Source organism: Acyrthosiphon pisum, chromosome A1 (assembly GCF_005508785.2).
Source record: "Acyrthosiphon pisum isolate AL4f chromosome A1, pea_aphid_22Mar2018_4r6ur, whole genome shotgun sequence".
NCBI lineage: Eukaryota > Metazoa > Arthropoda > Insecta > Hemiptera > Aphididae > Acyrthosiphon > Acyrthosiphon pisum.
Genome location: NC_042494.1, coordinates 58168757 through 58180564, shown reverse-complemented (window position 1 = coordinate 58180564; position 11808 = coordinate 58168757). Strand labels below are relative to the sequence as shown.

At 28.8% G+C, this 11808-nt stretch overlaps 1 protein-coding gene across 5 annotated transcripts; it reads right to left on the bottom strand.

The window, feature by feature from the left end:
- Positions 1-655: 655 nt before the first annotated feature.
- Positions 656-3767, bottom strand: LOC100159031 (mitochondrial uncoupling protein 4). 5 transcript variants are annotated; one of them, XM_003245758.4, is made up of 7 exons: positions 3641-3767; positions 3194-3390; positions 1809-2067; positions 1628-1750; positions 1362-1559; positions 1200-1292; positions 656-1110 (listed from the first exon to the last, which is right to left on the bottom strand). In XM_003245758.4, the coding sequence occupies exons 2-7, from the start codon at positions 3315-3317 to the stop codon at positions 936-938; spliced, it is 972 nt and encodes a 323-aa protein (XP_003245806.1). In that variant the 5' UTR covers positions 3318-3390; positions 3641-3767; the 3' UTR covers positions 656-935. The 5 variants fall into 5 exon arrangements, with proteins under 5 accessions (XP_003245806.1, XP_008184916.1, XP_001944640.1 ...); XM_008186694.3 differs by having other exon boundaries at positions 3194-3387; positions 3641-3765; XM_001944605.5 differs by lacking the exon at positions 3641-3767 and adding an exon at positions 3487-3633 and having other exon boundaries at positions 3194-3387.
- Positions 3768-11808: the final 8041 nt, after the last annotated feature.

Below are 11808 nucleotides of genomic sequence, written 5' to 3'. Positions count from 1 at the left end.
TAAATATTTTAGTAATAATAATAAAATAATTGGTATTTGGCCAAATATAAAATCTAGATTAAATAGTTAACTTATCAAACATTTCAAAACAACAGTTTTTCTTTCAAACATAAATAACACTAATAATGACACAATATTGAGCCAAAAGTGATGAAAACTTTAGTAATGTATAATTGATGCTAGAACACAATATTTAATTATTTAATTTTGAAGGTGGTGTTATATCGACATTAACTGTCCATCATTTCAACATACAATATAGAAAAATTTTAATTCGTATTTCTTTTACTGTAGGATTAAGGGTAAGATCAAAGTACAATCATATAAATGTTACCTAGTTTAAAGTAAAAAAACCAAATTTTTGATAGTACATATTTTTAAATTTATCATTCAAAATAAGTTATCAGTACTTTAGCTTCTAAATATTTTCTTAACAATGTTTTAATGTTCAATAATTTATATTTGAAATTGTAATATAAAAACATTGATTTATTTAATCTCAATATTTTGAATTATGATACAATCACAAATCAAGTTAAATTAAATAAAAAAATAAAGTTAATTCAATATGATAATAAATAAAGAGTACTTAATTGTTACCAATTTTATATTAAGCCTGCAGTAACGGAAATAATATGATCTACATTTTTCTATATTGCTTGATAGAGATGGTTTGTCAATGTTACTGTTATAATGTTGTCTTATTATTGATTTTGATTAATAATATAATCCATAATACTTGTACGGAAGTCAATTCCTAGAGTCTAGACCCTATGAAAAAAATTATGTGTAGTGTGCACTGTGTATATTCATGACCTAAATTTTCTATATGATAACGGAGAATATGAAAATAAACATCTTGACATATTTTAGAACTATTGTAAAAGTTGAAAAACATAATAAAAATGAGATCTAATGATTATACTCTGTAAATTCTAAAATCCAGTAGCACCGAGCATATGGCGTATTTGTTCAAAACTCATCCAAAAAGTTAATGACCAGGGAGCCATTCTAATCCAGACAGGTAAAAATCCTTTGTAAAGAGCAAAAAACCCTTCATTTTCAATAGTCTTAAACAAGCAGTCTAAAGATCCTTTGTATATCAAACCACTAAAAAAAAATTCAAATTCATTAACAAAATATGAAATTAAAATACATAAAAATGCATTTCTTAACACATTTTTAGTGATTGAACTTACATTCCATTTTTGTCAGTTGGTTGATTCATAACACGTGTTTTTACAACATCTGCTGGAGTTCCTAATGTAGCTGCTACTAATCCAGCACATATACTGAAATAATAACTCACACTTAGAAATATTAACGGTTTATGTAAAATAATAAAAACAATAAATGTATACCTAGAAAGGCAATGCAGTAGATGTGAATCAGGTAATCCAGTTTTATGCATAATTACTTGCTTAGCTGTATCATAAGTAGTCAAATCACCAAGATTTACAAGAGCAGCACGTTGTACATTGGGTATTGAGCCTTTCCACAAACCACGGACACCACTTTCAGATACTATTTTTTTGAACGCATGTGCTGCACTTAACACTCTTGAATAAAATAATAAAATATTATGCAAGTTAATTTTAAATTATTGTACAATAAACAATAGGTATACCTAGCAGGCTCTCCCATCAGACGTCGTTTGCCTTCCATCTGTATTTGAACTTTGATCAAATCAGCTGGACTAGCAACATACTGAGCAATAACACCAGACATGACTCCGCTTATGGCCGATTTCCTGAAGTTAAATAATAAATCAAAGAATCTACCAATGTGTGTTGTTTATTTGTGAATACCAAATTGGAAATGATCCATCTTCGTTTTTTAATAATAATTTATCACGCATGGTTTCGTACGATACAATCCTAATACCAGAATACACTACATGTCTATAGAGTGCGGGCGTCACACCTTGCCATAATTTTAGTGCACCTTCTTCATTGACAATGCCGATAGCTGTTTTTAACATGCCTCTATACTGTGTAGGTTTACTGCTTGTAGCTACTTCACCTTGTATTTGCAGACGGGTCTTGGTCAAATCTAATGGGTATGTCACTGCACAAGAAAAAAAATAATATAGCATAAATAGTTAGATATAAGTTTGTGTCAGATTATTAGTTTAGAACATTGAGTTTCAATGCCAGCACCAGGAATTCCACGATTATCTTAAAGAATAATTAAAAACCTGAATATGTACCACTGAAATGGGTCTATCGAGAGTCTAATAAGACTATTGGACTGACCAATTAACCACATTTAATGATTTACGGGTAGTCCTTAATAATGAAACAGTTTTAAATAAATATGAAAAACAAGTGTTCATTGTAAATAAGCACATTACTTATCAGTTATTAATAAATACAAATAATTTGTTTTACATGAAATGTAATAACTAGGGATATTGATTTAATGCAGTAAAAAATTTTTGAAATACATTTAAAATTTCAAAAAATATTAAAACTATAAACATATACCTAAAAATCTATCGAATTGTATAAAGACAAAAACTACATTTTTATTCTTTTACAAAAACCTATAAAAGACAAAAATTAAAAAATAATTCATAACTTGTGTGTAAAAAGTTTTAATTATCGAGAATTGTTAAAAACTATCTAAAAAAGTCATACAAATTTAAAAATGTAGCTATATTTCTAAAACATAGGCTCAAAAAAAACTAAAAATTAAAAAAAAATTGTTAAATGTAAACAAATACAAAGTTGAGTTTGTTTGTACATAATTAAAACTTTGTGTTAAGAAAACCATGTTTTTCTATAAGTTAAAATAAATTAATCTTTCTAAAAATTCGCTACTCTTCATAATATTAATTTAAATCTATAATGTAGGTATTTTGTTAATAGATATAAAATGTAACAGATGAGGTATGGTAAGTGAGGAGCACAGGTAGCGTATTTATGGGGGGGGATCAAGGGGATCAATCCCCCCATAGGCTATATATAATATGCAAAATTTTTCGGAATCTTAACTTAGCCTTTATCTTTAAAAGCGTGGCTACTGGATAAAATCATATCCCCCCCCACCATGACACAAACCTAAATACGCCACTGGTGTGAGGGGCAAAGCCCTACATGGCTTTGCTTCCTCTGAAATTTGTTTGATTCTTAAGTCTTTGAGGTGATTTGCGCCTACATACGAATCATATGGATCTTGTAAAAGTACTCACATATTTCTGCAACACTGGCAGCCGCCACAGACACAATATATGTACACCAGAATGAATCAGCATAGTTGTATACTTTGGTTCCAGGTGCTTTGTCTTTGATGGATACCACTTGTGTGAATACCATTATTGGTTTTATTAAACACTGTTATTATTATCATCAGACGCGTTACTGAAATGTGAGTCACCGGTGACTGCTGCTGAATAACAAATAAGCGATGAGCACAATTGAGTGATTGGCAAGTATCAAGTATGAACAATGAACTGTGTAATTAGTCTTTATTATTACTACCTACCGTCAAACTCAGAGATTAGATATGAAATAAAACACAAAGGTAGGTAGATAAAATACTGAGTACCTATATTCGGGAGAATAAGGAAGTAGATAGTTTATATTAAGTAGGATCCTATTTTTTCTATTAAACAATTCTGTAGACTATAAATACTCACCATTTAGAGTATTTGACCCTGTAAAGTTTTTTTGTATTTACAATTTTATAGTTAACATATTTGACATTCAAAGTCAAACATCACTCTAACGACATCGTAAGAATTTCTATGATTGTAAACACTGATAAGGACAACCTGATGTTCTGCTCATATGGTTGCCTGATAACACTCGCGAAATGCCTAAATAATAAACATGTGATCACGATTAAAGAATAATGATAATATACCTTAATTGTGTATGTCTTTAAAATATGTCCATCCTACCATGCCGCTAGTAGTTAAGATTTCACTCGTTTATTGATGTAGAAAATACAAATAAACGTGTCAGCCGAACAAACAATTTCTCGTTCGGAAATTATGTTATGCGATTTTATTTTAGATTCTGAGCGAATCACAGCTGAATAATCACGAAAATTAGCAAATTATTACAGGGGGGGGGGGAAGAAAATACCTACTTACTATTTCCACAATTCTACACACTCACTGTACACAGTTATATTTTGTTCGTATTATAGTGCGCGTATAGTACAAATACAGAGTGATTAATAACAAAAAGAAATAAAAAGAAATACATTTACAACATTTTTTTATACTATAAAAAAAGTAAAATTAAGAATCTGGTGTGTGTTCACAAAGACTTGTGCAACGGAACAATAAAATTACAACGGACCATGAAATAACTACCGTTTTTAAATTTGGAGCTCACAGTCGTAAAGATTGAAGGTGATACAGATTTTATTAACGCAAAGAGAGCTAAATGTAATATTAAGAACACAGAAAAAGAAAATTATAATTTACCATCTCGAATTTATGCATGCAATTTTGTTAATTTATCAGAGGAAAGCAAAAAAAAAATTATTGCAAATGAAAATTCGATAAAAAGGTGTTTGTGGCGTATTCGCAGTAGTTTCCATCCAAAAATTTCAAAAATGATTGATATTGTACTGGAAGGAATATGTCCAATTTTTATATCCAAGGATTTAATATCTTAAACAAGGTTTCTATCATTGAATTCAAATTTAACACAGAGATGAAGACGAGTAAAGAAGATTAGAGACGCCTGAGGGTATGCTGACTGGTTGCTTTGATTTTTTAATCATGAACATTTTTTATCAAGCGAATTGAAAATTCTAACAGAAATAATTTAAAAATTGAAAATGTCTATAATAGTAACACAACATATTATTTTTAAACTATATCGTGTTAATAAATTTGCAAAGATAAATATTAGGTGAAAAATCCAAGTATCTAAAGTTATTCATTTTTGAATTTAAAAAAAAAACAATTTTTAATCAAATGTTTTTTGGTAAAAATTTCCGTTTTTCAACTTTTTTTTTAGTTTTTCTTAATAATTTCGAAAAGCATTACTTATTTACTTCTTATCCCCTTGTACCAACTAGATCGAAAATGCTACCAGAAAATTGAAGCATTTTTACTGATACAAAATGTACAAAAATTCAAAATCAAAGCACACATCAGTGTTATAACTTATAAGCATATACACTTATTCCATCGCCAAAATTTAAAATTATAAATATTAACATCATTGATTCATATTTAAGCTATACTTGAATAAGGCAATCGGAATTTAAACGGTTTGATACATTGTACTTAAATTTTTAAATTTAAATTTAGGTTATGAGTTAGTATACATATTACATATTACATATACATATATAAGAGTATACAGTTATGACTGGTATGATTTTTATCCAACTATTATAAACATACATGGATAGTAATATAATTAGAAATTTAGTTTCTATAATTTAAAAAGTAAAAATAATTTATATAAATCTAATATTAATATCATTTTTAAAGTATAACATTAAGTTTTATGGTGTAGCTTGGTGCAGGTATCTCAATATTTAATCCATCAGGCGTGTCGTAAGCGATGTGTAGGTACTTAAAAGATTATATTTAACACTATTTAACAGCACTCAATATGTAGGCGTAAGTGATAGATCACATGCACAGTTTAATTTTTTCATACAATTTATGTGAAGTTCTTAAATTGTTTTTATAGTTGGAACTTGGATTATTAATTACAGCAACATTAATCTTTCTGTAATACATTTACCTAAGCTATCATATAGTTGTGTGTCGTTTGCTATAGTAATTTGTTGTACATATCTATTTCAATAAGAGGAATATAGCTTGTGAATAAATTATTTTTTGATTAATTGTTGTAATATGCAGAACTATACATATAGATTACCGATTGGGGTGGCATCGGACAACCGAGTTCTTTGGATTTCGCCGAAAAACACTACCGTCTACATATGATAAAAAGTCAGATGACAATATCATCACATATAACATATATTATTATTAATCCATATTTCTTTATTGTGTGTGGCATAAACAATGGATTTCATGTTCTGGGACATTTCTAGGCAGAAATTCAGCATGTGACAATTCAGCGCGAGTTTTTAGCACACGATAATTAAGTAAGAATAGTATACGACATTTAAGCGAACTACAACGCATACGACATTTGAGAACGAGTCAAATCAGCGCACATAATATTAATTAAAATATACTAAATTATTTTAATTTTATTAAAATATATCCCCATACTAAAATATGTATTGCTTCATAGGTTGTGAAGGTACACAAATTTTAAATTATATTATAAAATAAATCATTTATTTGAAGAATTTTTTATCAAATACACATTTTTAATGATTTTTTTTTACCAAATATAGGTTTTTTTATTGATTCTTTTTAAGATTTTTTTTAATAAATACTGATTTTTAACGATTTTTTAATAAATATAGATTTCTTATGATTTTTTTATCAAATTTAGTTTTTATTGATTTTTTAATAAATATAGGTTTTTTATTGATTCTTTTTAAGATTTTTTTTAATAAATACTGATTTTTAATAATAATAAGAATTTTTTTAATAAATTTAGGTTTTTTATTGATTTTTTTAAAGATTTTTTTTAATAAATATAGTTTTTTATTGATTCTTTTTAAGATTTTTTTAATAAATACTGATTTTATAACGATTTTTTAATAAATATAGATTTTTAATGATTTTTATAAGAATTTTTTATCAAATACAGATTTTTTTATAAATATAGGTTTTTTGTATTGATTTTTTAACAATTTATATTGATTTTTTAATAAATATAGATTTTTTAAAATGAATACAGGTTTTTTATTGATTCTTTTTAAGATTTTTTTAATAAATACTGATTTCTATTGATATTTTTAATAAATATAGATTTTTTATAAGAATTTTTTATCAAAAATAGTTTTTTTATTGATTCTTTTTATCGAATACACATTTTTTAATGATTTTTTAAAGAATTTTTTTAATAAATACACATTTTTTAATTATTTTTTTTAAGAAATTTTTATCAAATATAGGTTTTTATTGATTTTTTTTATCAAATACAGATTTTTTATAAATATAGGTTTTTTTATTGATTTTTTTAACGATTTTTATTGATTTTTTAATAAATATAGATTTTTTTAATAAATATAGGTTTTTTATTGATTCTTTTTAAGAATTTTTTAATAAATACTGATTTTTATTTACTTGCAAAATTTGAATTCAAATGTATTCCGTACATAGTAACCGTAATATTCAAATATATATATTTTCCATGTGAACGGTCAGCTATAGGTACTGATAAAATAACATTTGTCTTTCACTTTATAATTTATCGTTTGACGATTGCGCTCACAGTTATTACAATCTGTAACTTACCTCCGTCAATCAAAACAGATATGTCTACATCGAACCAGTCTGTGTTGGTCAGTACCTGCACGAGCCGTGCTAAATACTATGGTACTATGGCCACGAAGCGATTGAAAGCGCTGCATTACGGCAACATTGCAGCAGTGACGATCGAGGCGAAGAAAAAAGTTTCGTTGGATTTGGTGGACCGAATCACAGCGTCGATATTCCGGAAACTGGTCGCGGCCTGTGTGCAGGACTTGGCACTGGTCGCTTGTGAGCAAGAATTGCGGAATTCAGCTGTTAAAATTGTAGGCCCGGTGGTCGTCGGAAAAAAGGTACGACGTAGACGCCAGGCATACGTCATGCCTTTGCCGATTTCAGCAATTCGGCCCGCTGTAGATTCGAACGAGGGTTTCTCGAGCCGTGCTAAATATTACGGTGCAATGGCCGCGAAGCGACTGAAAGCGCTGCATTACTGCAACATTGCAGCAGTGACGATCGAGGCGAAGAAAAAAATTTCGTCCGATTTGGTGGACCGAATCACGGGGTTGATATTCCGGCGACTGGTCGCGGCTTGCGCGCAGGACTTGGCACTGGCCGCTCGTGAGCTGGACTTGCCGCGTCAGAGTTCGGCCGTTGAAACAGTGGACCCGGATAAGTTACTGAAAAAACGGCATGACATCAAATGTCTTCGTCAAGTCGATCCGTGGATTCAGACGACGAGGGCTGCCCCGGCTGTGCAGAATTTAACGTCGTTGCTGCCGTGAATCATCCCATGCCGAATATTGCGGTGACGTTCGTGAAAAATGAAAAGGATGTGCCGTCCTGTTCGAGTGGTCGAACGGCCTAGTCCGGAATCCGGCTGCACCAAGTCGACGAGGACGTTCCACCAGTCGCTTGTGTGGAGATAACTGGGAAAAAGGTAAAACGGCAAAGACGCCGAACAATTTGATCCCGGACGAAAACATTTTTTGCACGTATGTTGTGATGTAGTACACCTACTGCAGATTAAATAATTATTGTAAATTGTTATGTATATGTATAATATGTATTATGTTCATATATGAAAATGTAAATTGTAAATTTCTTTAAATATTATATTAACTATGTATTATGCTTATGTATTATTCCTACGCGAAATTCCATTAATTACCAATAATATATTATGTTTATGTTGAATAATTCAACATCGGTTTTTATTTTATGTATATTGTATTGTTAATAATGTAAATGCGTAAATTGTAAATTTGTATAAAAATTAGATTACCTATGTATTATGTTTACCTATATATTGTACTTACACGAAATTGCTTTGATTACAAATAAAAAAAGTTTGTAAAGAATAATACAATATCGATTTCTATTTTATGTATTATTAATAACAAACACCAAAATACAATTTAAAAAAAGGTGGGCAAGTGACACCCAGTGTCTGTAATAATTTATGTGTTAATTTATCTGCCACCCTTAAGACAATATTACTATGAATATTTTATGATATTACTGCTGTTAAGATAATTTATTTTACTATTAGACAATAGTACACTATACGTAAAATAGATTACAGTAATTTTTTCCAAAAAAATTGCATTTGAAAATGTCATTGTGTGTATACAGCAAAATAATATATACATTAATAGTTTCAAGTGGGTACCCACAATAAAATTTTTAAACTAACAATTTAACTAAAATCATTATTCGCCATTTAAATATCTAATTGTATCAACATTTTAACTAGGTACACACTGTACACCTATGAAAAAAAATCGAGCATACGTCATATCTTTAATATTTTTCTTCTACTATTAAAATAACTACTTATGTCTGATAGGTCGTATGGTATAGAACGGGATTGAGGGGAGTTTACCAATTGCGCTTAAAATTACCTTTTCATATACCTACCAATTGCGCTCTAAACATTTTAGGGTCGATATACCAATTGCGCTCAAAAATTGTAGGGTCAACAAACCAATTGCGCTTTATACATTTTAGGGTCAATAGACAAATTACACTCAAAACATTTTACAATACCTAAGGAAAAGTTATAAGTTGGTTATACATTTTTTATGCGAGTATTAATACATAATATAATACAAATAAATAAACATTTTTTTTCTTCACATATATTACAAGTTACTTTTTATATTATATAAAATGTATGATAATGATAACTTGTTTTCGTCTATCACTCAAATGCATATTTCCGTGATAATAAATGTACGTAATCATAATAACGTTTTATAAAATTCCCGATACCGTTATAAAATGTATTATAACCAGTCACTCTAATATCATATCATTAGGCATTATTTCAACAAGGCAAAATAAAACACCTGAAAACAGTTCAAAAACACCCGGAATTACACGATTCATTATTAATATTTAATAATATATCTTCATCGCCGGAAGAAATTGAACGTGCCGGAGAAAAATATCTTTTAACATTAAATAAAGCTCCAGCCCACATTACGTCTTTGAATAAATTAAAGCATGATGTTTTTCAAAAAACCGCAGGCTCTAACAAAAAACAAGTTCAACTAGCTAGACTTCTACCTACTATCGATGCGGCAAGAGAACATTTATATCGAGTTTATTTGAAAATACAGTTGTGGCGTGGCAATAAATTAGATCCACAGAATTGGGGCTGGAAAGAATATAGTGGTAAACTAAATCCAGTTTTCACGAAAAAGTCACCAGCACCGGATACTCTTTTGAATGTGATTAGTTGTGCCTGCACAAAAACATGTGAACAAAATTGTAGCTGTCGAAAAGCAGGATTGCTATGTTCAGTTATATGCAAGCATTGTCAAGGAGGTTCGTGTTTAAATCAGCAACCGATCATAGTTGATGAAGTAGAGGACAATTATGAGGACTATATTGACGAAATGAATCTAATTGAAAATCAATAAGAAGAAATCAACACACCGACGGTAAAAAAAAAAGGTGGGTAAGTGGATTTCGCTCTGCTGTACAGTAGGTTACAAGTGGGTCACTGTATAATGGATGGTATTAAATTTGAATTCAATGATATAATATCATTGTATAAGAAAAACGATTCTGAGCTGAGACGGTATGTCAGTCTAGGTATAAGACATAATATTATATTATAGTCTATAGTATTTAAAAAAAATTGACCTAAATAGGTAAGGTCAGTTGGGGTAAGTGCAGATTTGGGGTAAGTGCGAATCCAGATATTACGGAGTATATATTAAGTTTATGAAAGACTGTCAATAATGAAATTGTTGTACAACGTCCATGTAATATATGTACATAATTGGTCACACTGTATTATATTTCGTTATCGTGTTATCAATCTTTACTTTCAGAATATAAATTTCACTTGTATTTTTCAAAGAAGACGTTCGTTTGCCATTTTTTTTAAGGCAGTTTTTTTAAAAATTTGCTGTCTTAAACTAAGGTAGGTTATATCATTTTATGTGTAGATTATGATTTAAGTGTTAAAATTTGTATAGTTGTCAATGAATTTTATTTAAGTGCGATTACGCACTTTCCCCTTGTAAAATGAATGACGGGGAAAGTGCGACAATTGTCTGCGGGTAAGTGCAACATGACATGTTTTATATTTTAATCTATAAATACTTGTTTTTATTAAGTACTACTTGTTTAACTGTTATGTTGATAAATATTAAGTTTTTTTATAATCTAACTATAACTTTGTTGATTGGTTATTTAAATAAAAAGGAAAGAGTTTTATATTGTTGTATTGCTTATTTACTTATACAAATCAAGTTTAATGTAAGTATTTAAATAAATTCCATATACTTAACTTGAAAGTGTTTGTATGTAATTAATGATAGTCTAATTAATACACAAATTTAAAAAGATCTTTAATGTTCTGTCATTTTTTTACCGTTCAGAATTTTTTCACTCTGAAAACACTGAACTGTAGGTGATTGTATGTAATTGTATGCACTTCCCCTATGATACAATTAAAGCATTTTTACTATTTTTCAGACACCGAAAACGCACTTACCCCCACTGCTTGGGGTAAGTGCGACACTTCAAAATTTTTTAAAAAAAAATAAAAAAAAAATATAAAAACTGTTGGAAATTAAATTTTAACCTCAAATTTATAATCTTTACAATATTCTGAATAAATTGAAATCATCATTATATTCTTTGATTAAATATTACAGTGAAAATAAGTTGCCAAAGATGAACTTTACAATGCCACGTCGCAGTTACCCCAACTGACCTTATATAATTAATTTGTTTACTTCAAAACTATGTTTTTAAATATAATATATTTTTGTTCTTCATACTCTTATCTTTTACTCTGTTTATAATATTGTATATATATATACTTTGCTACTTCTTAATTCAAACTATTACTAAATTATTATTTATGTATTAATTTTAAGTTAATATAATATAAGAACCGCTCCCCCAGCACAAGCTTTGCTTTTAGGGGGTGCTGCAAATAATTATTTTACGTACTTATATAATGTGTCACT

What these genes read in the sequence shown, in the direction of transcription:
- LOC100159031 (XM_003245758.4), bottom strand. Translation starts at nt 3,317, where the DNA reads ATGGTATTCACACAAGTGGTATCCATCAAAGACAAAGCACCTGGAACC. An exon ending in TGCCAGTGTTGCAGAAATAT is followed by an intron (nt 2,068 to 3,193) that starts GTGAGTACTTTT and finishes TTTCTTGTGCAG; the next exon opens with TGACATACCCATTAGATTTG. An exon ending in CCAACTGACAAAAATGGAAT is followed by an intron (nt 1,111 to 1,199) that starts GTAAGTTCAATC and finishes ATTTTTTTTTAG; the next exon opens with TGGTTTGATATACAAAGGAT.